This window comes from Pseudochaenichthys georgianus, chromosome 10 (assembly GCF_902827115.2).
Source record: "Pseudochaenichthys georgianus chromosome 10, fPseGeo1.2, whole genome shotgun sequence".
NCBI classification, from domain to species: Eukaryota; Metazoa; Chordata; class Actinopteri; order Perciformes; family Channichthyidae; genus Pseudochaenichthys; species Pseudochaenichthys georgianus.
Window position 1 is genome coordinate 33,485,211 of NC_047512.1, and position 27,640 is coordinate 33,512,850.

The 27,640-nt window shown below is 41.1% G+C and overlaps 1 protein-coding gene across 1 annotated transcript in view; it reads right to left on the bottom strand.

Annotated features, from left to right (window-relative positions):
- Positions 1-409: 409 nt before the first annotated feature.
- The window catches only part of LOC117453456 (AF4/FMR2 family member 2-like), a 150,371-nt gene continuing 123,140 nt past the window's right edge, over positions 410-27,640 (bottom strand). The window contains exons 7-10 of the mRNA XM_034092272.1: positions 25,990-26,026; positions 23,407-23,467; positions 16,673-16,727; positions 410-451 (exon numbers count right to left, since the gene is read on the bottom strand). Coding sequence (XP_033948163.1) covers positions 410-451; positions 16,673-16,727; positions 23,407-23,467; positions 25,990-26,026 — 195 coding nt within the window. The remainder of the gene's footprint in view (positions 452-16,672; positions 16,728-23,406; positions 23,468-25,989; positions 26,027-27,640) is intronic.

A 27,640-nucleotide genomic window follows, 5' to 3' on the forward strand; every position in this document is an offset into this window, starting at 1 on the left:
GAAATTCATGGCCAGAATAAAAAGCCAGTGCTAGGCTTTAAATGAACAACATCACGGTCGCATGGCTGTGCGTCACTAAGCTAAAGGGGGACTCGTGTCAGCGTGATGACATTTGGTAGATTCATTTAATCACTTGCTAGCAACCGCTGTTTATATGACACATAGACATTCACAAGTGCGGCGATTACTGCCGTATTTAATGTCGTAGAACAGAATGTGCAAATCTCTTCAGCTTGCGTTATCCACAGACCTTATTTCAGGCTTCTAACCACAAACACATTAAAAAACTGTCGACTTTAAGGCATAGGAACTGGAAGTGGTGAACTGCTTAGTCTTTTCTAGTAGTCATGACTGCAACACTCTATTGACATCAATAAAACCCAATGTTACAACAGTGTGGCCGTTTGTCTTACCTTATGGCTGTGCCTCTGGCTTTGGGCTTGTCAGACACCTGTCAATACACAGAAATTGTGAGTTTTATTATTGCTTTGATTGAACATAAAGTCAATAACTTCAGTATGCAGAGCATGGACTGAGTTGGTCTTTTTACAGGATTTCCCAGCATGTCTTTGCTACCAATGAAATATGGTAATATGATGAATGTTTGTGACACAACTGCATGAATGATCAACATGATGATGGATGTCTGTGTGAGTGTTGTCGGATCATGTTCACATTCAGAGGACGTTTGAAGAATCCATGACTGACAGTGAGGATGAGGGATGGAACAGTGGTCTGCTTTTATATTGATCCTCTAGTGGTCTAATTTAATGTATTATGTCTCTACAAACACAAAAGGGGAATAGCAGGAAAGTGTTCCGATTGCAGCATTTAAACAGTTTTCTAAAAAAGTATTTATACTCCTTATGCAATATTTTCTTCAATGCCATCTTCTGGATACTAAATCATGTTGCTGGTGAGACAAATATTACAGCCTCTGCTATTATTACTACGACTGTACCATTATCACTTCTGTTAAACATCTACAGAATATTACGGAGCTATTTGGTTATTTGTTATTATTACACGGCTTAATTCTGTTTGGTCAATTTGGACATTACGGATATCAGGTTTGTTGATTTGCCAGGACGTCAGACAAATCAACAGAATTAGACAAACAGGAAGTAGTCAGACAGAGAGACAGACAGACAGACAGACAGACAGACAGACGAGGGACAGACAGACAGACAGACAGACACACACACACACACACAGACAGACAGACAGACATACAGACAGACAGACACACAGACAGACAGACGAGGGACAGACACACACACAGACAGACAGACAGACATACAGACAGACGAGGGACAGACAGACAGACAGACAGACGAGGGACAGACAGACAGACAGACAGACAGACAGACAGACGGACAGACGGACAGACAGTCGGACGGACGGACGGACGGATGGACGGACGGACGGAATAACCGGTACTTGGTAACGAGCATTTATTGATAATCAGCCGTTTGCTCACACAAGCGAAACGGGAAACAAAAAGAGGTCTGGAGGACTGGCCAAAAGGAACAAACAGAAGGAGGGAACCCGAGGCAGCCACACCACGGGCCGTAGGACCCAGAACTCCCCCCTCCAACCAGAAATCAAATATAAACCCTGTGGGAAACAAAATAAAGCCGCGAAAACTGGACTACCAGGTCCTCCAGGCTAAACATAAACACATCTGCAGAAATATGGCCTACAGCTCAAAATGGCAAAGAGGTATTCTAAGTACAGTGTCTCCGGCATTAGGACAGGCGAGACATCCTTCTCCTCCAGCTTCTCTTTATATAGACACGGCTGAGTGGAATTTGGAACACCTGGGCAGAGGCGGAGCCAGGGGCAGACCAGGTGCACCTGGGCAGAGGCGGAGCCAGGGGCAGACCAGGTGCACCTGGACAGAAAAGAAAACAAGGAGGGGAGCACTTGTCTACACAGACATCCACTCAAAGTCAACACTTTTTCTGAAGAATGTGCTGACATGGGGGTTTAAATTGCCATGCCTCTTTTTGGCTTTCCAGCCCGTCTCAGGATTAATGCCCAGGAAGCACCTGAAAACACTAAGCCAAGACAACTATTTAAATGTGACATAGATGTATATGTTGCATCGTCTATTTGAAGGCAGATGCAGCGGTGCCCCTTTCAATTTAAGTAAAACCTGCACCAAAAAAAGAAATTAGTATTTAAAGCGAAGCAAGAGCGATAAAAGCAAGAAAATCACTTAATGTGTTGTGTTATCACAGAGGATGGTCTGAATACAGTATTTTACTATGAAATAATACGGTAACATGTTGTGAAATCCTGGTAATCATTGATCCTGTACATTCACAGTAATTAACTGCCTGTATTGATTTCACTGTGACATTCTAAATTACAGTATTATATTGTGAACATTACAGGTAAAGACTGTAAAGTGGTAAAACAGTAATTTATTGTAAAATATTACAGCTAAATATTGTGAAATCATGGTAATATTTGACAGTGTATAGTACAGTACTGTATATATATATATATATATATATATATATATATATGAGGTACCTCATATATTCCACAGGGAATAAAGCTACAGAATAAATCAGCGACTTAAAGACACCATCTAGCGTTTCCCTTTCACCCACTTAAAGCTCCACTGACCTTCACTTTTCTTTGCTCAATCTTCTCTCTTCATTCATCTAGGAGAGTACTTTTCCTGTCATTCAAATGAGAAAAAAAACCTCCCTTCTCTTTATCCTCTCCTTCCCTTGTTTCCTCCCTGCCCTCCCTTCACCCCGGCCTCTGTTCCCCCTCCTTTATTTCTATTCATACTTCCACTCCTTTCAGTGAAAGAATGGGGTGATTAAGTTTGTCAGTGAAGCCTTTCCTCCTCTCATCCTCTTTTCCGTCCTCCGTCAACTCGGAGTCAATTTTGTACTACATCCATTGCAATACCAAAACTCAAATTCCTGCAAATATCAGTCATAAATTCATCTCCGAGCACTGACCCCTGATGATTCAAAGGAATTAGTGAAAAAAAAACAGGAGCTTTTCGTCCTGGCCTGTGGCCCGTTGTTTCTCTCCGGGTCTCTCTAAGAATAAAGTGATTAACTGGACCAGTGAGGGTTCTGATCGATCGATGCGTAGCTGCGGGCTAGAACAACAAACCTCCTCAGATCTTGGGCTTTGGGATACTTGCAAGGGCTCACGGAGAGGATCTACGAGTGCATATATTTAGCTAGCTGGTAGTTTTCCTGGGATTTAAACAAAGAACAACCCAACCGGTATTTACTCACCCAATCTCCTCGGTAACAACACGTCTGCGAGTATTGTTCCGTGACAAAGAAGGCAAGCTGCTATTTCTTTTTTTTAACCGAAAGCAAGAAAATTCAAGCCTTCGAGCCGCTCTGATTTATATTTCATTTGTCAAATCTCCATATCCTGTTCTTCCTTCTTTTCTCATGTGGGTGCAATACGTCTCAGTGTTTCACATGGGGACAGTTTTAACAGGGTTTTAAGACACCCCCGCACCGTCTTCAAGTGTAGCCGAACAATGGATTATTCGCTCGTCTCTTTACTTTGCGCAAGACACTTTATAAAGCATTTCTAACACCTGAACAACGGGTTCAAAATCCTGAATGTTCTGATGCAACCGTTGCACGGAGGTTGCACTGCTGGAAATAAGGCAGCATCTGGATTTTCACTAGTGCAAAACAAAGAGACTCTTTATCCCGAATTGTAGCATCTCTCCATCGGCTGCCAGCTGGATTTAACACAGCCGGTCCATCTGGATGCACACAGAAATGATATTACACTTGTGTGCATATCTTTTTATCTTTTTGAGCCAACAGTCATCCTAGTTAGGTTGTGAATTCCAACCCTGTGTACAGACTAAAGGAACAAATGTTCTCTTTCTTACATGAGATGAGTTTTCTCTATTGACTCACCTGCCTTTGACCCCGTGTCCTTTCCACCTCTCCCACTCTTGACCTTCTGAACTGACTTGTCGGTGGATTCCTGTACTTCACACATACTCCTGTTTGCTGTAGTTTGTGCTGATCCTCTGCTACACATTATCTCTGTTTCCAAGTCCATTCCTAGCCTCTTATCTTTTTTCTGGATGTCTTTGGATCAAATGCTCAACTGTAGTTTGACCTTATTTGACTGGATATTATGCTGACCCATACCACTGGACACAACCTGAGTTAAGACCTAAGGCACAGCTTTGCCTTATAACCTCTACAATAATAAGATAAAGATGCATTTACTGAATCATAGCACCTAGTTAGCAGAAGCTGGTGAGTATACGGAGGAAATTATTATTATTCTAAACACTAAATTTGAGCGTGTTTTAATTAACGTTGTACTAAATAATTGTGTCCTATGTATTTAAAAAATACTCCATTTCACAACTATCAAACTATTATTAATGAAGTGTAATTTTTGACTTGAAGAATACAGATTGTATGCCAGGGTTCGCGCAATATTTTAAAATCATGTTCACAATGTCTGCTGTAGGACATGAAAGTCTGTTGACATTAGTTAAAAGTTGATAGTGACCAGATGGATTCATCAAAGTCTGACAAAATGTGCTCGGATGTGTGCAGCACAAGCTACACCAACCAGTTTTCTATGGAATAATGTTTGATATTATATTTATTTTCTTAAGCTATTGACATTTCTTTAAAGCTTAAGTTGTAGAGCTTAAGCTTTTCTCCTGTGAATACTTTTCGTGAGGGACGGCTATCGTGTGCCTACCAAACCACACATCGTGAAATAAGTCAGTTATTTTGTGCACTGCCCTGAGAGAAACACATGATTCAAACAGCCAATCAGATTTGTCTCACCTTCCTAAAGTATGTCATATGTTAGGTCATTAGACTACACCCACCCACCCATCTAAGTATACCAACAGATAGAGAAATACCTTTGTAAAGGTGCGCTATATATATCTTTTTAGATCAAATCAGTGTAGAATGGGCTTTTTTTGGAGAGGGGATTTAAAGAGACAGGCGCTCAAACTGAGTATTTCAGAGAGAAGGTGAATACCTGTTTATTTGGCCGGACAACATGGGAAAAAGAAAGTGTTTTTTCAAACATCAAAGCATGTAAACATGTTTGGATGAAACGAAAAACACAAATATGAACCTGAAAATTATCATCATATGGCCCCTTTAAGTTTGATGTATTATTTATTGTGTACCTTTCGAAAACATGACTTAATGTTCTTGCAGCTAGCCGACAGTGCCGGGGAGTCTAGTAGATATGCCTTTATTCCCTTTTAAGCTGGACATTTTTCCCAGCTGCATCTGTATTTTTATATAAAGACCGAGCTTTTAAGCTCGACTTTGCTCTGACCAAGGTGATCTGTCATTGTGAGCTCGCGGAGAGAAAAAGGGGAGAAATGCAGGGAGATAGAGAGACAAAGGACAGTCCTGCAGCAGTAATTGGGTTTCTGTTTTTCTAAAGTCATTAGAAACATCTCTTTCCTACTATCTCTCGTTTCCTGTCCTCTCTTCCATCTCTCCTTCCTTTGCTCTTTCTTTCGATTCCCTCTTCTCCTCTGTCTCTTTGCTCTGTGCCACAAACATATTCATCATACTCGTCTGCTGCCCTCACAGCGTTGTGCCACAGCATACTAATGACAGTGTGCATCTGTGTGTGTGTGTGTGTGTGTGTGTGTGTGTGTGTGTGTGTGTGTGTGTGTGTGTGTGTGAGTGTGTGTGTGTGTGAGAGGGAGACTGTCAGCATGTGTTTGTAGTTATGTGTTTGCTGGTGTAAATGCTTGTGAGTACAAGTCGGCATGTGTACACTGTATGTATGTGATAAAGAATGGCTGTGTGCTGTGCTTTACTTCAGGCTATGGAAGCTTGATAATGCACCATGCACTCATTTGCTATAAGCCTGTTAGCAGCAAGCATGGACAAAATGCCACTGGATTCATCTCAGCCTCTCTCCCTCCATCTCTCTCATTATATCTCTCTGTTTCTCACTTTCTCTATCTTTATCTTTGCTTCCTATCTGCATTGTTTTCCAGTTTGTATATTCTTTCTTTCTCCCTCTATGTTCCACAAACTTAAACCCTTTTTGTATTTTGTTCCCTTCAATTTTCTTTCTGTTTATGCTGCTCACACCCTGTGTCCGTGACAGGAGACAGACATTGACTGCGAGATATAAATACGGAGAGCAAATATGTGGTGGATATTTAAACAAATAGTATAACATGTTGGAAAACTCCTGAAGAAGACACGGTGAAATAAAAAGAAAAATCATTTTCGAAGCTCTTATCCTGTGTATGTGTTATTTGTATGGTTACTTATTTGTTTTATATCAACAACTCTAGTATCAATATTTTTGATGACTCAACATCATTATGAGCGTGTAAACATATGTCCAATCAATTTATGATTTACTGCACCTATCATCTTTTTAAAACAATATTCTTCATAACTATTTGACGGAACAAATCAATTTGACTTCGAAAACACACAAACCGAATATGACCATGGGAGAGTTCACCGTTTTTGGAAACATATCTACTTGGTTTAGAAAGAAATGTCAGTTTGGGTTAAAATATTTAGTTTCCTACAAAACTTAGTACATTACGATAGTTAAGTATACTACATACATCATTTCAGTATGTTACATAAGTGATGTGAGTTAAATATGTGTTGTTAGTTTAGTATGCAACATAGGGTATGTAAAGTATTGTTGTTGTTACTTTAGAGTTTCGTTTATGCAGCAGTTCCACAATACTTAATTTAAAACAATATTAACACATATTTATCCTTTAACAAATATTGTACCTCCTACATGTGGAAAGTGGTCCATATTGCGATTTTGGATTACATTTGAATGAATTGTGCAGCCGTAGTCACGTATGCATGCAACAAACGTGATTTCAGTTAAACAGTGCAACTTATTTAGGTTCGTTAGAATTAGTCAATGTGTTGATTTTGAATTCACACAGGACAGGAACAGAGACTGCTGCGTTTAAGTCCTGTGTTGGTGGCTTTGTGGACGTGTAGACACAGACCCCCAGCTACGGTACACCTCCCTCCCACATGTTGCAAGGTCAGGAGGCAGAAGATGATGAAGAAAGGAAGAAATCAGACCCAATCCGAGCACACACCTCCTACCACAGCAGCATATTGCTCTGCTAGGGACTGAAAACCACTCGCTAACAGTCAGGTGGAGTTGTATACAATGATACATATCACATTAGATAAGATACAATAATGTCAACTCTCCCACGTTTAAGGTGAGTCATCAGAAATATGTACATTTATTCAAATAAAGAGAGAAAAGAAGGATTACATTTAGGAGGGATAAATGCATTGTGATGCACTTCTGGTAGAAAAGTGAGAGAAATCCAGAATGATAATCAATTGTATCGAAGTGCATTGCGTCTATTCATCCGACTTTCAAAGACTAATCATATGCAAACTCGATGATTAAGGGGACCAATTGCTACAGTTCTGAATCCACTCTAACTATCTGTAATTAACAGATCTACTTTCTGCATAATTATAATAGCTAAAATCACTATAAATGACCTGCCATCATTTACAATTATAAAATCTACCATCATTGTAATTATACAATCAGAAGGGCAGTTAAAAGGAGATGAGGGGAATCGGTATCTTTTCATTAAGAGAACATATCTGGCGTACCCTTTGATTTTTGCTGATATCAGTCCGCACAGTCAGAGGGTGGGGGGGGGGGGGGGGGGCAGCGGCGCGACCCCCACTGACTGCTTTGAACCATCTCTGGTATCATTAGTGCATGATGATAGTGATTAAAGGAGGGAGGGCCACCGTGACAATTTCCATACAGAAGAAATCAAGACAGGAAGAGCAGGACAACTGCTGGGTGACAAACATGAACTCTGTGACCGATGGACCCTGAACGCAACGTGCGGAAACACTGCTAATAATAATAAATAATAATAAAACATCAACATGATGTGTTGTCTGTGTCTTAACAATGATGCAGTAGGTACAGTATAGACTCAAACTCAGACAAAGTTTGAAATGCTGACCTTTTATTATTACATTACTGATTTAGTGTTTCTTAATGATAGAGACTAAAGTGTGCCACCTGACTGGAATGGATAGTGAGAGATCTAAGCATGTCGAGTTACAGTCAACTCACGATTTGTTCACCAAAATCCTAAGAAAGCTCTTTTGAGTCATTTCAAAAGCTTTTATTGTACGGCATAGTCCCATTAAACGGGATAACAGACACTCTCTGGTCTAACATGACTAAGAATAAGCAGTGATGCAAACACAGGTATGGTGAAAAAAGAGAGAACTATTCGAAGCAGAAAAAACACAGCGTAATAAACCATCTGACAAAGGCCTGTGCTATAATGCTTCAATTAACTGGCTGCTCTTTATAATATACTCAGATCAATAGGAGACAGAGATGTTAAGTTATAACTCAAGGGTTTTTATTATTATTTACAGCAGGGGTGGGGAACCTTTTTCCTTTCAATTTTTACAACATCCTCCGAGGGCCGTACAAATGATTGAACTCAACCTCTGCTTAAAAAAACTAAAATCACAGCCCATTCATTTGGCCTTTCTTTCATGCTGTGCAAAGAAAAAGCAACCTCTGACAGACTGACAGACTGACGGACTCCCCCCCCCCCAACCAAACAAAAACTCTTCGGTTCTCCGCGAATTACAGAAGTCACCCAAATCAGCGTTAAAAAAGCGGGAGGCGCCGAAAAGCGACTAATTTGCATCACTGAATAAGGGTGTGTTAATTGTTTAAAAGTTTTAGAATTTGCTTTTTGTTTAAAGGTCCCATGTCATGGCCATTTCTACTGATCATAATTCCATTGTTGAGGTCTTCTAGAATAGATTTATATTCTGCAATTTTCCAAACTCACATTGGTTTCTCAAACAGCATCTCTGTATAGTATGTGTAAAGTCAAACGGAGCCTAAGGCTTTAATAAATACAAGAGTAAAAACAGACTACAAGTAGTCAGAAAACAAGTCACCAATTAGTAGGGATGGTCAACGGGTGTAAAGGATCGCAGGCAGTCCTGCCTCCTCTAGCAAGCTGGGTGCAATCACCCTAATCAGAGAGCCTCAGCTGCAGTAGGAAGAAGGTATTTGAATAGTTGCTGTGTGCGATCCAGGGAGACGGAAGCATGCAGACGGGAGGCATGTTTCTACTAAGTCAGGACAGGCAGCCGGTAAGAGCAGATACAAATGTTGTGTAAGAGCTCCGCAGAGCCGCTGATGTTATGTTCTGTTTGCGTGTGTGTCACGTGTCTCGTCAAAACTCTGCGCAGCATTGCTGGGATTTGGAGTTTCAGTGTGGTGCGCTGGTTGTGGGGGGCATTCTGTGCTTGGATGCTCTGTTGGTTATCTTCGGAGGGATAGGTGGGAGAGAGAGGGATTTATATTTGAAAAGTTTAATTTTTGATTTACTTAGAATCCTGTTGTTTTGACCCATTGAAGAGTCCTGCTAAAAAAGGGGAGAAAGTTATTCATTCATGTTCATTTTGTTAGAAGCATTTGATAGTGAGGTTTATTTACATGTTTTGTTTGTTTTGATCACTAAAATGCACCTTTCTTGTTTAAAGGTTTTTCACCTGAATAAAGCTGCTGAATGAAGCTGCTGAATGAAGCTGCTGCATGAAGCTGCTGCATGAAGCTGCTGCATGAAGCTGCATAATCTACTAAATAATCTACTAAATAAAAAGTCTAAAAGAAAAGCTGCGGAGTGGAATCCTGTTATTAACGTCCAGTAGATTCCTCAAGTCCCTTTCAAGTGGGGAGTCTGCAAAAAAAGTCTGCGGAACTTGACAGTGAAAAACCAGGAGACCAGGAACTGGAAGAACTCTTGAGACGCTGGACTACAACTCAAGCAGACACCTGAGACCTGATCATCCAAGGTTCCTCGTTCTTGGATCACACCACTCCCCAGGCAAAGGGCAGAATGCCCAAAAGAGGGGAAATCATGGCGGATCAAGCGACAGGAAAGGCGGTGGAGCAACTAAAGGTGGAGAGGACGACGGCAAAGCGGTTAGCCTCTCGACTGGCCAACACCATAACCAGGACTTATAAGGACATGTCTGAAGAAGAAGTCAGAGACAGTTTCAAGAAATTCACTAAAGAAGTTGAAAAAAATGATGGAAGCAAATGACGACTTGGAGGCTGGGTTCATCGCAGAGCTGGACACAGCTGAAGAAGCTGAGTTAACGAGTCAGCAAAAATATGACCTACAAGAAACTGCAGAGGAGAGTACGCGGAAGCTTGAGGAGTTGACGAGACTTATTCAAGAAGCTCTGTGGACTAACTTTGGAAACATGAAGTGTCAGTAGCGCTTCATACGGCAGAGGCTGAAGGTGAACGTGCTGCTGCGGCAGAGCCTGGTGGTAATCTGGAGGCCTATGACTTCACACTCAACCATCTGAAAGAGCTTATGAGGACTTCAAAATAAATGCACAGTCGGTGGAGGCAGTGGATCCCTCCAGAAATGCGGGAGGACCTGCAAAGCCAGCTACGGGGGTTTGAACTCCATTTCCCAAGATTGTTCTCCAGGAAGGCAGACTTCATTCAGGAAAAAATGAAGAAGGACACTGAAGGAATGCAGATGGCTGCTTCAGCCAGATACCCTGTGGCATCCATTAAATTAAAGCCAACAGCACTTCCCAAGTTCAGTGGCAACAGACGCGAATTCCACAGATGGAGGATGGACTGGGAGACACTTCAGAGGCAAGGTGAGCCTACTGGATCAAGAGAGGTGAAAAAGATCCAACTGCTGGACAGTCTCGAAGACAGAATGACGAGAGATCTTCGCCTCACTAGCTACAACACTGCAGATGATATCTTCCGTGTCCTAGAGAACCGCTATGGGAATCACACATCCATCGCCATCGAAATAGTGGAGGAGTTACAGAAGATGCCAGCTGTCAGAGGATATCAGCCACGTCAAATTGTGGAATTGATCCAAACTGTTGAAAAAGCTCTTCAAGATTTGAGTGACCTTGGGGACACAGGAGCTATAAAAAATCCACTAGTAACCAAATCCATTGAGAGTAAACTCCCAGATACCCTCAAGAAAGAATGGCTCGTCTATGCCACTGAGAGAGAACGTTCTGGTCCGACACAGAATCGCTTTGACTGTCTCCTGACTTTCCTTAAAGAGCAAGAGAGCATATATGAGCAGCTCGAGCAACTGAGGGAAGAGGAACCATGCCGAATGGAAGCCAAGGCTGATCCAAGGCATGCCAGGATCAAGTCTACCAAAATGATTGACGACCAGGCAGGGTGTGTAATCTGTGGAGACGAGAAACACAGGAGAAAGCTCTACTTCTGCAGAAAGTTTAGAGCGCTGGAGCTAACAGAGAAGAAGAGTGCAGTGAGGAAGCTGGGAGCATGCAGGAGATGTCTTGAAGTCCATGATGGAAGCTCATACTGAAAACCTGGCTTTCTGTGTAAGAATCAAGACTGCAGGAATGAGCATGTTCCCGACCATCACTTCTACCTACGTCCCAACACCAAGGCCAGGAGAAGCCAAGAAAGTCCGAATAAAAGCGGACCCGGTTCAGGGGGAAATAAAGACAGCAGGAGATGTACAGGGTACCAAGAAGACTTCCTCAACAAGCTACCTTCGGAATTGGCTAAGCAGTGTCTGGACGTGTTCTCAAATACTGCATCAAGAACCCTCAGCAATAGAAAAGACAAGTTGGGACTTCTAGAGGAGAATGGATTAGAGGAAGCACCGGTGCTGATGATGATTATTGAAGTCACAGCCAATGCTGGACAAAAAGTTGGGACTTTAATTGATTTGGCCTCCGACACGAACTATATGACCCACAAGGCTGCAGAGAAACTGAACCTAAGGAGTGACGAAATCACACTTGTCATCCATGGAATTGGAGGGATGAAGGTTTTTGTGGAGACCCGAAGATACCTTCTAAAGATCAGAGTAAATACTCCCAAGGGCACCCTCAAATCACATCAATTGGTTTGTTATGGTCTGGACAGCATGGCAGATGTTCAGGGGAGTGACTCCAAAGCAATTACAAAAACTATTTCCAGACATACCACTCTGTGAACTGAAAAGACCCAGGGAAATAAGTCTGCTGATAAGCCACAGAGAAGGTCAACTAGCACCTCAAAGAATCAGAGCTGTTGGAGACCTAGTCCTATGGGACGGACCTCTGGGGAAGACTGTTGGAGGAACTCACTCTGATCTCTTGAGGATGTTACTGTGTCGGCTCACAAGTCCAAGACACATTTTGCCCGGTCAATGAGGGCAGCTGCTGTCCAAGACAAAGGGGTCATTGGAAGGCAGCCTCCACCAAACGAGCAGGTCGTCGGCAGGTTTTGGAGGGACTCCGAAGATCAAGAGCTGGAGGAATATGCAGTCACCAGGGTAAACATCGGAGATAAACCTGCAGGGTGCATCGCACAGCTAGCCATGCGGGAGACAGCTAACCTGCCTCCTTTCACCCACCTTGAAAAGGAGCGGCAGGTACTTCATCAGGACAGCTACGTTGATGACATACTCACTTCACACAACGATCGTGAGCAGCTGTATTCCATCACAGACAATGTGAAGCAGATCCTAAAGGCCGGAGGGTTTGAGCTCAAGCTATGGGCGTTCTCTGGTCAAAGTGGGAGGAAGAAATGCGGCAACGAGTTGGAATTGGATCAGAGAAAGACCATGGTTCCACCAAACCAAATGTGTGAGGAGAACAATAAGGCGCTTGGTTTGGGCTACATGGTGGAAGAGGACAAACTCCATGTCATGGTTGGAATACACTTTTCCAGGAGAAAGAAAAGGATGCGACTAGGTCAAAACCTTCTAAAGGAGGAAATCCGAGCCCAGACACCAAACCCTCTGACGAGAAGAGAAGTGCTGAGCCAAGTGTCAGGACTATATGACCCAGTTGGACTGGTAACTCCTGCTAAACAGAAAGGAGCTATTCTGGTGCGGCGGGCTTTCCAGGAGGCAAGAGGCAAAAGTTGTGCAGTAAAGAACACATGGGACATGGCACTCTCAGATGGGCTCAGGGAAGATGTAATCAAGCTTTTCGAGGAGTATGCCCAACTTTGCAAAGTCAAGTTCAGCAGGGCACTAACCCCCCCAGGCTTAGCAGAGCAACCCTGTGGAATCACACTCTCTGATGGAAGCGAGCATGCTTACGGAGCAGTACTGTATCTGAGATGGAACATGGACGAAGGCCCGATTGTCAGGCTGGTGGAATCCAAAGCCAAACTGACTCCTTTGGACCACAGAGGTGATGCAGTCAAAGCAGAGATGTGTGGAGCCGTGTTTTCCACTCGCCTGAAAAAGTACTTTGAGTTACACAGTATCAAAGTGGAAAGGTGGTATCATCTAGTTGATAGCCAAACAGTCCTTGGTGCTATACAAAGGGAACGCTATGGTTACCAGACTTTCTTTGCAAATCGGATCGGCGAAATCCAGAACAACTCAAAGGTACTTGACTGGTGGTGGATTCCTGGTCCATACAACATCGCTGACATAATCACCAGAGGAGCAAGCCCTCAAGACCTGGACGAGAACTCAGAGTGGCAAAATGGGCCAAAGTTTCTGAACTTGCCAGGGAAAGAGTGGCCAATCAAATCTGCAAGGGACCTCGCTGACACTGCCAGAGAAGGCATCAACAGGCTGCAAAAGAAGGCATTTGTTGCTGCACTAACGAGGGCCAAGGCAGAGAAACAGGAACCACCGCAAGAGCAGAACCCGATCCAAACGGAGAGGAGACCACCTGCAGGGTCAGCTATCCAGAACCTGGTGAATGTCAAGCAGTTCAATGTGCTGAGCCGATTGGTTAAGACAGTTGCATGGATCTGGAGGGCAGCAAACAAGTTCATCAAACCCAGTAAATCTGTGGAAAGGTCAAAGTGGGAGGCAGTATCCTCTTCGGGAGTCATCTCTGTAAAGGAGCGAGAAGATGCCCTGAGAGACATTTTACTGTCAGCCCAATCAGGTGTATCATTCTCTAACACCACCACAGACAGACTCGTAGTCTACAGGGACAAGATCTCTGGGCTTTTGCTTTGTGGGGGCAGATTCCAAGGTTTCAATGAAGACAAAAGTGGTGTTCCCATTTTACCTTATGATTCCTGGGTATCAATGTTGCTGACTCGAGAGGCGCACAATGCTGGACATGATGGTGTGGCTGGAACCTTGCTTAAAGTGAGAAAGAAGGCATGGATCATACGAGGAAGAACACTTGCTCAAAAGGTTGTTGATGGCTGCATAGACTGCAGAAAAGCCAAAGCAAAGATATGTCAACAAGTTATGGGAGATCTGCCAACAGAAAGAGTGATATGGTTTGCCTCAAAGTAGCGATCTCCCAGTGTTCCAAAAGAGACAGGAAGATCGAGTGGGAGGTGTAAAGTCAAACGGAGCCTAAGGCTTTAATAAATACAAGAGTAAAAACAGACTACAAGTAGTCAGAAAACAAGTCACCAATTAGTAGGGATGGTCAACGGGTGTAAAGGATCGCAGGCAGTCCTGCCTCCTCTAGCAAGCTGGGTGCAATCACCCTAATCAGAGAGCCTCAGCTGCAGTAGGAAGAAGGTATTTGAATAGTTGCTGTGTGCGATCCAGGGAGACGGAAGCATGCAGACGGGAGGCATGTTTCTACTAAGTCAGGACAGGCAGCCGGTAAGAGCAGATACAAATGTTGTGTAAGAGCTCCGCAGAGCCGCTGATGTTATGTTCTGTTTGCGTGTGTGTCACGTGTCTCGTCAACACTCTGCGCAGCATTGCGGGAATTTGGAGTTTCAGTGTGGTGCGCTGGTTGTGGGGGGCATTCTGTGCTTGGATGCTCTGTTGGTTCTCTTCGGAGGGATAGGTGGGAGAGAGAGGGATTTATATTTGAAAAGTTTAATTTTTGATTTACTTAGAATCCTGTTGTTTTGACCCATTGAAGAGTCCTGCTAAAAAAGGGGAGAAAGTTATTCATTCATGTTCATTTTGTTAGAAGCATTTGATAGTGAGGTTTATTTACATGTTTTGTTTGTTTTGATCACTAAAATGCACCTTTCTTGTTTGAAGGTTTTTCACCTGAATAAAGCTGCTGAATGAAGCTGCTGAATGAAGTCTGCAAAAAACCAGCGGAACTTGACAGTATGTGTATTCACTCTCTGTCCTAGACGGCTTGTTGGAGCTCCGACGAGGCGTTCTGGGGCAGCATAGACAGGTAATGACATGAAAAGCATGACATGGGACCTTTAAATTGATCCTTTTCTAAAAGGGTTACCAGTACAGGAAATAATTGAGCGCATGCAGGGTCCTACCATTTTTTTATCAATGAAAAAATAAAATAAAAGTATATATATATACAGTATATATTTACAGCTCTGGACAAATGAAGAGACCACTGCCGCATTATTAGTTTCTCTGTTTTAACATTTTATAGGTATGTGTTTGAGAAAAATGTATGTCTTTTTATTTATTCTATAAACTATTGACAACATTTCTCTGTGTTGGAATTCAACAGACGCTGGAATGGAATGGCTGCCATACATGTAGAGATTGAGAGTTAAGAACATTTGAGTGGTTCTCCAGAGCTGTATGTATATACTTAACTTGATGATTTACCTTTGCATTTAAATGTTTTTTATTTATGTTTTTTTTACATTCAAATGTGTATCTTATCTTGGCTCCTTATCCCTCACATGGTTGATAAATTGATTGTGTTAGAATAATAAGCTGTTATAAATATCCATGTCTTTCTAACGAGAACAAAGCCATTCTTTTTAAATAAAATCACAGCTGGAAGTCCTGTTTGGTGACTAAGACTTGTGTAACAACGGTCATACACACTTCTACTCTGCCCTATGCAAGTCTATACCGTTTTCAAAGGCTTTCCAAATGGGCACAGTGAACAATTACTCTGAAAAACTATTTTATTGGATTTCTTTCATTGCTTCAAAGAATAAACTCCCAAAAGAGAAATTCGCTCCGTAGGGTACACAGGGATTTTAGCCTTTGCAGACCATTTACATGCACACAAATCCTATATAACACACTACAGGAAAGGGAAACTCCAAAAAGCAATATACGGCCCCTTTAAGTATTCACTGTTTATTGTTTATTTGGTTAAGTCATTGCATTCATGGTATTGTTTGTTTTGACCTGAGTAAAGCAGACTAAAAGTTCTCTAAGTAAGTTCGGCTATAGCTCACCCGATTTATATCAAACTTTGTGGAAGTGTAATACACATTTTCTATTTTGTTTAAGAAAACAACCTTGGCGCTCTCCAAGTGTCCTTCTAGTCCTTCGCTGTTGTGATGCCAGCTGCTGTCAGTTTCACTAAGAACTGTAATATATTATTAAATCTGACACATTGGGAATTGTACAAACAAGTATTCGTTTAGAAACGTTTTCATTGGCCTCATTCGGAAAAAAGTGCAATACATCCATATTTTGAGCCAAGGACACTTGAGGAAGGGAAAAAATGTTTTCGATGTGTGGACGTTCTAACTAAATATAAGGCAATTGATGTTGGTTGGATACTTGGATCGACTGAAAAAGAATGGATGCTTTCAGAGAGGGGCTGAGCTGACTGCTGGACCAATGAATGACTAAATGTCACATATACAATGCTGAACTTAAGGTCAAGGATGTGGATGGAGGACAGATGGAGCAATGGATGATTTTTGCACAGACGGACAAATGACCGGAGCTCACCTGCTGTTCGGCCTCCTCCTCATCGCTGCTGATCTTCAGGTCATCCTCCAGCATTCTGCACGGGGACAAAGGGACACGTGTTAGTTCTGCGGCCCTGAACACCCCCCACCCCCCAGTCTGCTTGTATTAAGTCAGAAGTGCAGAGTCTTGATCTGCAATTCCCTTTGAAGAACCTTTCTGGCAAACCATTTAATTACGCGGCAGAAGAAGTGCTGGTTCATGTTTGCGAATTTAGTCGCAAAAAAAAAACCGACCAGATGTTCTCCCACAGCTCTGTGAGAAGAGCCAGATTATTTTTTCACCTGGAAACTTTCTGTCTGACAACCGCTGACATACCGCCAGGAATTCCTTGGACGCTGAGATCAGTCCCTCCGCCAGGTTACGGATATTTCGTTGGGGGCTTCTAACTCAAGAAAAAAAAGACCCGCTTATTGCCCTATTTTCTTTATGAGCCTTGTTTGTTTTATTCTCCCCACGTTACAGATGAAATTCACAACAATATGCGGGTCGTGATAAAGATATACGAGACACAGTCGATAACATGACCCCCCTCAGAGCATCACCTGCTCCTCACCGCACAAATTATTCAGTATTTATGTGCTGTGCAACCGCAAGCTCCCTTGTTTTATTGCTTTATATAAACCTTCCACACAAACTACTGTTATTTTTAAGCTAGCACTGCTATTGTTATGACAGGAGAATCCCCTAAAGGGATTTTTACTGCCTCGCGAACCATTCTTGTCAGTGCCTGAAAAAAAACCCACTCCCCAGTGTTGTGGTGTTTTCAGTCGGAGGCCGTACGAGTCGTGAATAACCGAAGCACAATGAGAAAAAAAAGCTTTGCAGATAAGGGGCATGGCGATGATAGATATGTTTGAACGAATGAATAATGGATTCATGCTTTATTTCATACGAAGGGACAGATGGAGAGGGGGAGATAGGGAGTGAGATGGAGATGATGATGATGATGGGCAGAGAGAAGAGGAGAGGAAGCATGGAGGGGAAAGGAATCAAATACAAGAGGACAGTTGGATATAAATGAGTTATGGACTGAAGCATTGCGACACTCGGAGCTCAGAAAGCACATCTCTTCAAGGCTCTTAATTGCCGTCATAAAACAGTCTTTATTTCCTAACGTTTAGTGGTATTAAAGCTCTGTTACTTCTGAAAGATTGCCTGCAAAGATTTTCCGAAGCTAAATAAAAGTTGTGGTATGGACTGATTGCTCAAGAGAATTCCAGATGTACTGACATTTTTTTTTTTTTTTTTTTTTAAATTGTGTTTACAGGGAAAACTTCCACGTTTCTCCAAATTCTTGTAAATAACTACATTTATTTAGACCTGCTCTCCGTCCTATTTGGCTTCAATGTGACACAGACGTCTATGTTGACTACATTTACTCCATTTTGATAATTGCTGCGCTGACTTCGACAAAGATGTTATAATTACTTTCTGTACTTGAAACTTGTCAAAGTGTCCTGAAAAATGTAAAAACAATGGTGTGTGGCAAACGTTTTTTGTATGCCATACACATTTTGTCAGACTTTCTTTTTTCCTTGTGTTACTGGATATTTTTACCTATTTGGTATTAAAAAAAAAACAGGAGAAAAAAGTTCAAATACTCTTCGATTTACTGAATTTTAAAATTCCATTGATGGAAGTGTTTTTTGAGCTAGCCTAAGAACAAAAGTATATATAGATTTATAATTATATTTAAGGACAAATCTGTAATTCATGTGTGATACGGACACAATCAAGTATTTATTGTCCAGGAACTTATATCAAGTTTAATATAAAGTTCAATATCAAAGATATGCACAAGACAACAATGTACACATTGTAAGCACTTTTCCAAATATCTTTAAAAAGTCCTGAACTTGACTTTTAATAAAGGTTCATGTGATCTAAACATTTAAAAATCATACTTTTAAGTATTTGTGGTAAAGTATGTCCATTACAGGTTATACGACTCTGGTCCAATCAGAGCATAAGGTGTGGCATTGCTCCTTCTCATACTGAATGTCACAAGCCAAAGTTACAAACACACGTATATGAGTTTTATAGTATATGCTGTATATATATGTATGTTGAATTGCTTCATGTGTTTCCATGACCATGTGTATGCAATTCAGAAATGGAATCTGATACACAATATGAGTTCTTATGTTGCCCAACACACAACACACACAGCAGGATTGGTGTGTGTGTTGTGTGTGAGGCCTCATTGACTATTCTCACTCCTGCTGTGCCTTATTATTAAAGAGTAATACATGTTGTGTACGGTATAAGGATATATCCCTGTTTACACTATGGTGCATGAGAACATGAACATGGATTGGCATATTATGAATAAGTATTGCTTACATTTCACACAAAATATACATTAACAGAATTTTCATTGAAAGGTTTATTTAAATCTTTGTTCAACATAAAACACTTTTATGTTTTTTTTGTATTTTATTATGACATTTATTTCACTATATATCATACAATGTTTATTTGTGTGTGTTTGTCTTTAATGGAGCATTCTAGCGTAATCAAGTACGAACATCGATTGTACTTGTATAACCAGAGAGACAATAAACTGTTGCATCTCAGATGATTATTAGCTTTGCACTCACTTGGTGGCAGCTTTCCCCCCCAACACAAATCAAAGTACATTCAATATCCAATTGGTTACATACAATAATAGTAGCTGCTTACTGTCCTCCTCTGACCCTAGCCCTGCCACATGGTTGGGGAGCAGGCACCAGTCAGTGCTATCTACACTGAGCACAGAGTGAATCCTAACCCGACCACTTAGTGCCTTGCTCCATCTATGCTCAGCCAGTGTAAAGACAACAGTGGGATTTCTGCTGCTGCCGGCAGGTGAGACGTCACACTGGAGGCTGAGCAAACACAAAAGCTGACTCGGCTATGCAAGATTCTTCTCTGTTTCCTCTGCCCTGTTTCAAGCAGGGGTTGAATTCAACCGGGCTGTCAGGGGCTCAGGCGCCTCGATCTGACGGTATCAGCCTCACACGTCTGTACAGTATATGCTCACATGAAATGTGTTTAAAGTGGTTGCTGCTGCATATCAAATCAAGTGCTGTGGGTCTGTGACGCTTTTGGTGAACCACCCCACCCAGTATCTTGAAACACAGTTCGTCTCATTAGACATAATGAAATGAGGTGCCAGTGACTCCTCGAGCAAGACATTAAACCCCAATCTGCTCCATGACACCTCTCCACTAACGCTCCTGCGTGTGTGTTTCGGCCCATGTGTGCGATGTAAAAAAAACGAAATGTCCCCGGTGGGATTAATAAAGAATCGCTTAATAAAAAAAATCTCTACTGTATTAGCCTCTTAGCCTCTTACTTTTCAATTAAAAAAGCAAGATTTGTGTTGATTGTATTTTTAATTATGGATTTATCATATTGCAATGCATACTGCTTATGTATTATTGAAATGTCAGTTTTTTCCAATATGATACAACGTTTATTTTAACATTAGTAGGATTTTGCTAAGTAATAATAAATAATGATGATTTGAATATTGTCCTAAAGCACTTGTGTTTATCATTTAGCTATCATCATGCAGGGTAAAGCTTATTCAGGGTGTACACATGAAGTGTATCTTAACTCCTCTTTAGCAAGATTGCAAGGATATGGTGACTGAAAAAGGGCTCTTTGAAATGTACTCTATATTTAAAAGGTTGTTTATGGCGTAATATTGTAATACAGCTATTCAGATAACAATGAAACCGGATTGTGGGCTTTAGGAATAGCATGCAGTTGTCCAAACATCATGGGATCAGTGGAGTGAAACTCTTGCAGTGGGAGGCACTTTCTGCTCGAGTAACAACTTGCTTTAGTTTCTAATATGGCATTAAAGCATGGAGACTACTGTCGGTAATCACAGTTAGATGTGTTTTCTGTATGGTCGTTATCGTGAATATTCAGTAAAGAATACAGCAATTAGCCTCAACAGCATAATTACTCCTCAATAAGACGAGTGAGGCCTATTCATTATTTACCCTGTTGAGCATTATGTGCAGTAAACTAGGCATTGTTTTAAACCAATGACAATTATTTCACTCTAATAAACAAAACAGCAGTTTTGCTTTAATACAAGATGAGTGAAATTACACTTTAGGGCAAACAATAGCAATCAAAAGAAATAGGCTTATTGCCTTTGGAAGTAAAACAGTGTACTAAGACATTATAAGCACTGCAGCTCCAGCAGACATCATCCTAATGGAGATATCATTAGGGGTGTAAGTACATACTCAAAGAGGAGGACATGAGAGTTTACATGCTGAATTACCGCTTTTAGACAGCATTGACTTTTTCTCAACTTGCAGGATTTCTGCATCATCTTCTAGCCATCAAGTCTGCTTCACTTTACAGAAGCTCTTCTTTTTGACACGATGCTTGCCCAAATCTTGCTCCTTTTTTAATTAGCTTTCTTCAAATGTATAAATAATGCATTCCACTAAGATCTTTAAAACTCTCATTACATATGACAGTGGATAGAGCAGAGATCCTCTTCCCCAGATGAAGAAAGAAAAGAGGAGAGGAAAAGCTAATCCTTTTTGTATGTATGTCATTATTTTTCCTATACTGTTGGGTAGCTTGAGAATTTCAACAAGTGATGAATTAAGTTTTATCTAAACCTACAATAAGATATTATTTGTTGAGTAGCAAGTGAAATATGTTCCATAAGTACGTAGTAGCTGTGTCTCATAGACACAGACGCAACAAGACATATTTTTCTCCAATTTTGTATTTACTATAGTCCCTCTCAAATGTATAACTGACTGGGGTTTTGTCGTTGTTGTTGTTGTTGTTGGTGAATATCTATACTATTTAGCTAGCTGAAATCACAAATGTCATGAGCAGATAATATAATATAAACTAAACTAGTTTGCTTATTTAGCTAATGTTAGCAGCCAAAAACGTGTTGACTTTTATTTAGTTTCAGCTGACTTGAGTCTTGTCAAATTAGTCTAAAATACATATTTGACAGCTAGATATGTGTTATGCTAAAAGACAGAGGCTAAAGCTGCACCATGAGTAGTACCCGGATGGGTACTTATAAGTTATAACGGTCAAAAGGTAAGTGTGCCACGCTGGAAACTTCTTGCAATCAACGGAGCCATCATGCTTTCATAGTAGGGCTGAACGATTAATCGATTTGAAATCGAAATCGCGCGTTTAAATGATGCGATTGTGAAATCGCAAAGCCTGCGATTTTTCTTTACATTTAAAAAAAAAAAGTGTTGTGCTCCACAAATACCAGCCATTGTTAAAGTGGACCTATCATGCTATATTTTAAAAAATATATTGTAGGGCCATACCTATACAAAACATGTCAGTGAAGTTTTCTTTTCAAAATACCAAACAGATCACCCGTTGTAGCCATGCCTCTCACTGCTCAAACCCCTCTTTTGAATCACTGTTAGAGAAACGCGGATCTTGGGTCCTTAGCTTGAAAAAAAAGAAAGAAGAGGAGGCGGAGCTTGATCAGAATTCTACCAGAGATAAAATTTAATTTGGTTGTGATAAAACGCCATCCTGTTCTTATCCACATCAAAGATTATTTCTGAAACAGTATGGAGCTCAAATGCTTTTTCTCTTGCAGGTTTATCACAAGGTGAGTTCTTTTTTTATTTCCTGCTTTTTAAACACATGTGCTCGACAGTACAGGTTAGCTCTGAGTGTTAGCGAGGCTTGCTAATGTAAACAAAGACGAGATTACTTCCAAAACACGTCAGGCATTGTTTCTGATAGCAACTTTCTGTGGGTCCGCCGACGTCACAGCGGATGGAAATCGTCACAGCGGATGGAAATCTGTATCCGCTCGTTGTACACCCGTTTTTAAAAGATTTGGGTACGGAGGAAAAGAGAGAGGGTTTTATTTTCTGCCAGACAACACTACTGTACATGGTCAAAATGTAACCGGTGCAGGATATAGCAGTGCACTAAGGGTAGTATCTTAATTAAGATTCAGTAGCAGTGTCATGTTACTCCTCTGACAAGCATATTAGCTGGGTATGCTAACCTTTGCATCTTACATTTAAGAAACACACTGTTTAATCAATTGCTCACACTATTCCTTTTGTGTGTCTTGTTTTGAAAAGGCTAAAGGCATACATACATACATACATACATACATACATACATACATACATACATACATACATACATACATACAGTAGTCAGTCACAGTTACTAAGATATGATTCACTAATCACTATTCAGGGTTAAGGGATTAAGCCAACTGTCATTTTGTGAAACAAAATGATTTCTTCTGCGGTCAAACCCAGGATAAATCAGGGTCGAGAGGAGTATTTACAAGCCAAGATGTCTTCCTTTTCCACTCTCTCCCTGCAATGAATCCTGCTGTACTGCCGTGTGAGTGAAGTGGAGAGGGGCCAGAGATGCTCCAATATGCTCCTGGTTCACGTTAAAGTAATGTAGCTGCACCTTCCTCGCTCTGATCCACACACATTCTTTTTTTTCTTTTTCTCTTACCAGCAGTGAATTTCATCCAAGAGTCAAGCTTAATTTTACCTTGAGGCAAACGCAGCAGCAGCAGCAGCAGCAGCAGCGGGTCAGACACTCTCTGTGTGTGTGTGTGTGTGTGTGTGTGTGTGTGTGTGTGTGTGTGTGTGTGTGTGTGTGTGTGTGTGTGTGTGTGTGTGTGTGTGTGTGTGTGTGTGTGTGTGTGTGTCAGGGAGGGAGATACTCACGACTTCTGTGGTGCCGTTGGAGGTTTCGCAGCAGGCTTGTTAGCTGATACAGTACATCGCTCTGCAACACATCAGAGGACATTCTAGCATCACTGTTTTGCATGTGTTTTTGTTTGCGTGTTGATTGCTTTTTGACAAGAATCCAGACTATAACAACTGTGCATGTATAATTCTGTTGTGACGCTGGAAAACATGTCACTGCTACATTTGTATTTAATTAGAGAGCATATTTCGGCCTTGCTTTGGTAACAGGCGTCTGGGGAAAAACAAAGTGAAATGCACTGCCTGGCAAAGACTGAGGTGAAATGTTTTCTAAATGGTTACACAGAACCTTTTCACTGTGTTTTATATATTCTAGTCATGTTGTGTTTCTTCTGTTTATATCAGAGAGACAAACCCGCCAGTGGGGAAAATATACATCACAAACATTTCAAAACACTACAAGATGAGGGTTAAAAGCAGAGCAGCAGTTCAGACGAGGCTTTTGATGATCTGATGCCCGGGAGTCGATACTAAAAAAGTAGAATAAAAGAGATTCTATCAAGTGTTTAGCGTCATCTATACATCACTTTATGAAACAGAACATAATTGTTTAAGTAACCATCCCTCAATATCTTATCAATGTGTTGAAATATCCTAGCATGTATTTAACAAGTCATTTTAACAAGCCTATGAGAACTATTGTGTTTTTAGGCAAAATATACGTCTTCAAAACAGAATACTTTGCTTATCAAGGGGCAGGGTTCATACACTTTTTCAACAATGATTTTCCATAACTTTTCCAGGGCCTGGAATTTGCATTTTGAATTTCCATGACTTTTCCAGGTCTCTAATGACCGTAAGAATCCTGAAGGGGGAATTTGTATTTTTGTGTCAGTTGCTCCATTTTGAACATGCTTTAGTGTACATAAATACATTACAAAGTGAAATACAGTATTGTTATTATGTTACGGAAGAAAGCAAAGGAGTACCATGGAGGCGTTTCGGGGGGGGGGGGGGGGGGAGAAACTCCCTCTGGAGGGAACACTGGGATTGTAGCCTTTGCAGACCATTTACATGCACCAAAACCTATACTGTATAACACACTACAGAAAAAAGAGCTTAATAGAACCACTTTGATCTATATTCTTTCTATAGTGTAAATATTATACTGTATATCTTTCTGCTACCTCAATAGTATATTCAACATTTATACTACTGTTCTACATATGTTTATACCTATTGGTACTGTTCATGTTCATACTGTATACTTTAGCTTCAATCACGATATATTTATCCAATCCATTTTATTTCTATAGCACATTTAAAAACAACAGAGTTGAACAAAATGCTGTACATCAACAACTGTATAAAAACATAGCATAAATACATAAGAAACAGACAGGACATGAAACAAATGTAAAACACGAGACAATGAAACCAGACCAGAAGCCAGACTGAGAAACTCTCCGACATGACGTACAAACAATACAAAACACGAGTAAGATAAGAACCCAATCCCTGCCCTGTATTGTTATTTATGTCACATGTTCTTATACACCTATGAACCCTACTGCTTCTCTTCTATGCTGGTGAGTGTTCGGCACTATGAGTCAAGTGAACCCCACACAATGTGTTTCCCAATCTGTTTTTTTGCCTTTAAACCAAAATAAATAAAATGATATAATGATAAATGAATACTGCAGTGCGAAATCAAACATACTGTGAGGGAACGTTCCCCTCTTCTGAGTGAATGCTATCAGTAACAGCAGCACTCTGAGCAGTCTGCGCTCAGCTCACCACTTAAGTGTGAGCTTGGGATGAAATGATCCAAAATGTGTAATCTCCCATGAATAACAGCAAATCCCCCTCCGCTGCATTTCACTACGCAACATGTACATGCTGACTAAAAAGCTCTACCTTCTTATGTGTGAGCATCAAGCTGCTTTTGAAGAAGCCCTGTTGTGCTTTTGGGGTTTCCCTGTCCTGTATTGTGTTAAAAGTTTTCGTGCATGTTAATGAGCTCCTATGTTCCCTCCACAGGGAGTTTCTCTCCCACACACTCCCCCCCTGCCTGAAACACCCCCATTGGACTCCTTTGTTTACCTTCTTGACATAAAGACATCACTATGTAACACTTGTGCTTCTATTGGCCAGCGCTCCAACAGACTGTACATAATAGGCTAAGGGGCACAACAGTGGCCAGCTAACCAATCAGAGCAGACTGGGCTCTGGTTTCAGACAGAGGGTGAAAAGAGGTGCTGCAGCACAGGCAGTATGAGAAAAATAAAGAGCTTTTTGAACATTAGAGCATGGAGACATGTCCCAGTAGAGGCACAGCATACACATATGAACCTGAAAAGGTGCATCACAGGGCCCCTTTAACGAAAAAAAAAATCAATCAATAGCACCAATGTATCCGTGTGTGTACAACCATGTTTGTCTGCGTACTTGTTCACATAGAGATGAAAGCAAAGGTGTGGTGCTCCCGTGGCTACGAATTAATTCGAAGCTGCTTCTTTTCTGGGTGGGATTGCCTTTATGGCCTCCCCAGTGTTAACTACCATAGAGGCAGTGTGTGAGGGTGGATGCTGGGAAACTTACTCTGGGTGTTGTAGCCCGAGGTCACATGCTGCGACTCCTAGAGAGGGAGAGAGAAAGAGCCAGAGGGCGATGAGTTGAATGAATAAACCAACAGATGTCGTTATTGATTTCACAGCAGCGCAACGATGCCATTACGCAGAATTCAGATCCTCTCATCTCCACCGCGCCAATGCTTTCACCTCGTTCTTAAAACTGGCCGGCAGGATTAGCGCGCCGCCGGGGGGTAAAAGCACCACAACACTGTGTACTAATTCATTAAGTACCGGGTCAGATTTACTGCTGCTGTGTTTACAATCGCTATTTCCTTTACAATCACCACTAATGTGCCGTTGCGCTTATCAAAATATGACTCATAAAAGCATTGAGAAACACCTGCTGCTTCAGTCAGAGAATAGCTGCCGTTCCAGAGATAGATTATGACATTTATGTTGGTTTTAATGTGACAAATGCTCGGAATATCTATATGAAAAGCACTTTTGTGGAAACTTTTCTAACACCTGTCTCCAAAAGAGGAAACTCTTAAGTTGTTGCCTTTTCTTGCAAGTCAGTGTTTAGTGATTACTGTCGTTGTGTTTCTGCACTACACTTCCCAAACATCACCTGTTGAAAAAGAAAACAGCGTGGGTGGTACAACAACGTTCTTCCCTTCAAGGCTCTGTGGGTGAAGTTTGATTTTTGGTAAGAGTGGGTCACAAAATATATAAATTGTACAGATACACACATGTTTCATTTTCTAAATTGTTAAATGTAATGTAACGTTTTCTTTTATAATTACACTTTGGGGAAGCACCTGATGGACTAAAAATATAAATAAAGAGTCCTGTGAGAGAAAAAAAGACAATGTTCCAACTGGAAACCCAAAATGTGTTTCTTATTAAGGGCTTAATGACAATAAAGCATTAGATTTATTAGCGATAAAAAAACGCCATTTATCACAAATGTAAGAAAGACATCTATAAAGAAAGCCCGTCTTTGATAGTGGGTACAGTACAGATCCTGTCATCAGGGATGTGTCCACTTCCTCTCAGCTGCGGACACACACATTAGGGGGGCGAATTAAACACGCAGTACTTCATTAACATTGTAATTTCATTGGCTGTCACTTGCGCCACCTCGCAGGGTGAGGCAACAGTAATCTGATTCTATCGCAGCAATCAGTGCCACGATGAATTTATGGATCAGATCTAATGAGCGGAGCGAAGATTCTCAGAGACAGAGAGCACTTAGCTTTAAGTGTGGGAGTTCAAGTGAAGGCTTCTGAACTCTTTCACATCCTTTTTCCACTCTCTGACTCATGCACTAATAAAGGGAAGGATTTAGTCAAAGCAGATAACGACATTTAAAGTTAGTTATATTTATGGCATTCAGACATATTATGAAGCAGCAATATCTTATACTGTGCAATATTATATATTTATATCATATGCCATAGTTTTTATTTTAAGTGTTATTTATTATCTGTAACACTGCAAAGACCCAGAGGAACCAACAAAGGATTATCTGGGATAAAAGCGTCAGCCAAATACCATATCATTATGTAATAAAACAACTATTTGCTAGGTAGAGATATTGAAGTTGCTCTCCCTCTCTTAAAGATTATGCCATACTATAATACCAGTAATATACTATTAGTTTTATAAGACTCCAGTGC